Here is a 1728-nt window from a genome sequence, read left to right as displayed (position 1 = left end):
ATAATGGAAGCCACGGAGACTGCAAGCTCTACAGAGCATCCTGACGAGTCACCTCTGGATTCACGTGATAGTGGCTACCCTTACGATGCGCTAGGTAGCTTGACAGAACCATCTCCTTCGGCGCCATCGTCACCATCTACTGCTATACCTCCGGAGGCTTCGAGGCCAGCTAGCACCCTATTGGGCTGGGTCTCGAGTCGGTCCAAAGCTAACGAAATGTCAGGCGATGTCGCTCGGTCGCAACTGTTTATTCCTTGGTCTAATCAAGAAACCGTCGGATGCGGTACTTGCCCGAAGTATCAGGCAGATTATGTTCTTGGAGAGATCACGCGGAAGGGATCGTCCTCTAGCTTTGCAGGCTGGATTCGTGTGGATTACCCTATGATGTCTAAATCGCCGGATGTGACTCGATATCTTCTCCGTGACACATATATTTTCAATCCCATAGTCGAGTTCAAGGAGCTCCTCGGTCCTAAGTCACTCCCCTGTACAGGATGTGGCGGAACTCTCACTGTGCAGGGGCTGAGCTCGCATGGCCCTCGGATTTGTATTGGCCTTCGCAAGGACTTCTGGGTCTGGCCGGTTACATTGGTCTGCACAGGTCCTTGCGCCAATGATCTTACTGACAGGCGCAAGAGATTTCTCTCATTGGCGGATGAATTTTTTACAGCCATGCCCGAAGAAGTACTCCGATCGGTGCCGTTTGTTCCATCCGGCCCTGGTGGCAGGCTTTTTTCCCGCGAGGTACTCGCATCGGTCCGTCAAACAGCGAGTGGCGGGAATACGCTTGGGCATATTGCTCAGCAGATCAATGCGAATCACGTCGAAGATTATCTGGAACGACGGACTCGATATACGGATCATTGCACTGCTCGACGATCTTCCCACGGTACGGTCTCTCATTTGCAGATGTTCCCTCCGATTGAGCGTGATCCCCCTGTTCATCGCGATACTCTACAGAGGCTTTATCTAACAGATTTTCGACGCCGAGAACCGTATATGCATGGTGCTATGAGCTCATTGTTGGGGAGGGTGCTCAAGGCGGATCATTCTTACGTCGTGCAACTCTTACACGGGGCGGGTGCTAGTCAGCATTTCAGTGTCATGAACGAAGATTCGCTTATTATTGCTATGGGGGTTTGTGAGGGAGATGGAATCGAGGAATATGAGCAGATGCTGCACGGGCTGGCGAAGCGCTATCAGGACTCTGCTGCTCATCTTGGGGTAGCTCTTGATGATGTACTCCCTCTCTACGTCTATGTGGACAAAGATTGCTGTAACGGATATCTACCATCGAGCAAAGACGGTTCACCTCGTCATCATGTGGTCACTGATCCGCTCGGTCCCAATACTCCACCTACTCGCACAGAACAAGCATGGCAGAAGATCAGCCCTAATATTAAGCTCCGTCTGGATGCTTTTCATTTTATGCGGAGGTTCGAGTTGGGCATCACCCATGTCCAGCATGTGCTGTACCCGAAGTTCGCATCGGACCTCCGATACGCTATGTTCTGCAGACATGAGGGTGATTGGCGACGTTTAGTTGATGCAGCTTCACGCCACTTCAAAAAACAAGGCCTCTCCCGTCAGCAGGCTATCCAGCGAGTAACCAAGGAGGATGTACAGAAGTACTGTCGACGGCGTATTCCTCTCGGGGATGAGCTTTTTCGACGAGTCCGAGAAGTTATCGAACGATACGACAATAAGGAGATCGATGGTGTGCCACTT

The 1728-nt window shown here is 51.6% G+C and overlaps 1 protein-coding gene across 1 annotated transcript; it reads left to right on the top strand.

Moving 5' to 3' along the window:
- Window positions 1-1104: 1104 nt before the first annotated feature.
- On the top strand, window positions 1105-1717 carry Pmar_PMAR009226 (hypothetical protein; the record flags this gene model as incomplete). The annotated part of the gene is made up of 1 exon (XM_002768358.1): window positions 1105-1717. A coding segment is annotated over one exon (613 nt), but the record flags the coding sequence as incomplete, so codon positions are not given.
- Between the last annotated feature and the right edge of the window lie 11 nt (window positions 1718-1728).

The sequence above is a fragment of the Perkinsus marinus genome, assembly GCF_000006405.1.
Source record: "Perkinsus marinus ATCC 50983 genomic scaffold scf_1104296968464, whole genome shotgun sequence".
Taxonomy (NCBI): Eukaryota; Perkinsozoa; order Perkinsida; family Perkinsidae; genus Perkinsus; species Perkinsus marinus.
This window is presented reverse-complemented; position numbering and strand designations above follow the sequence as displayed.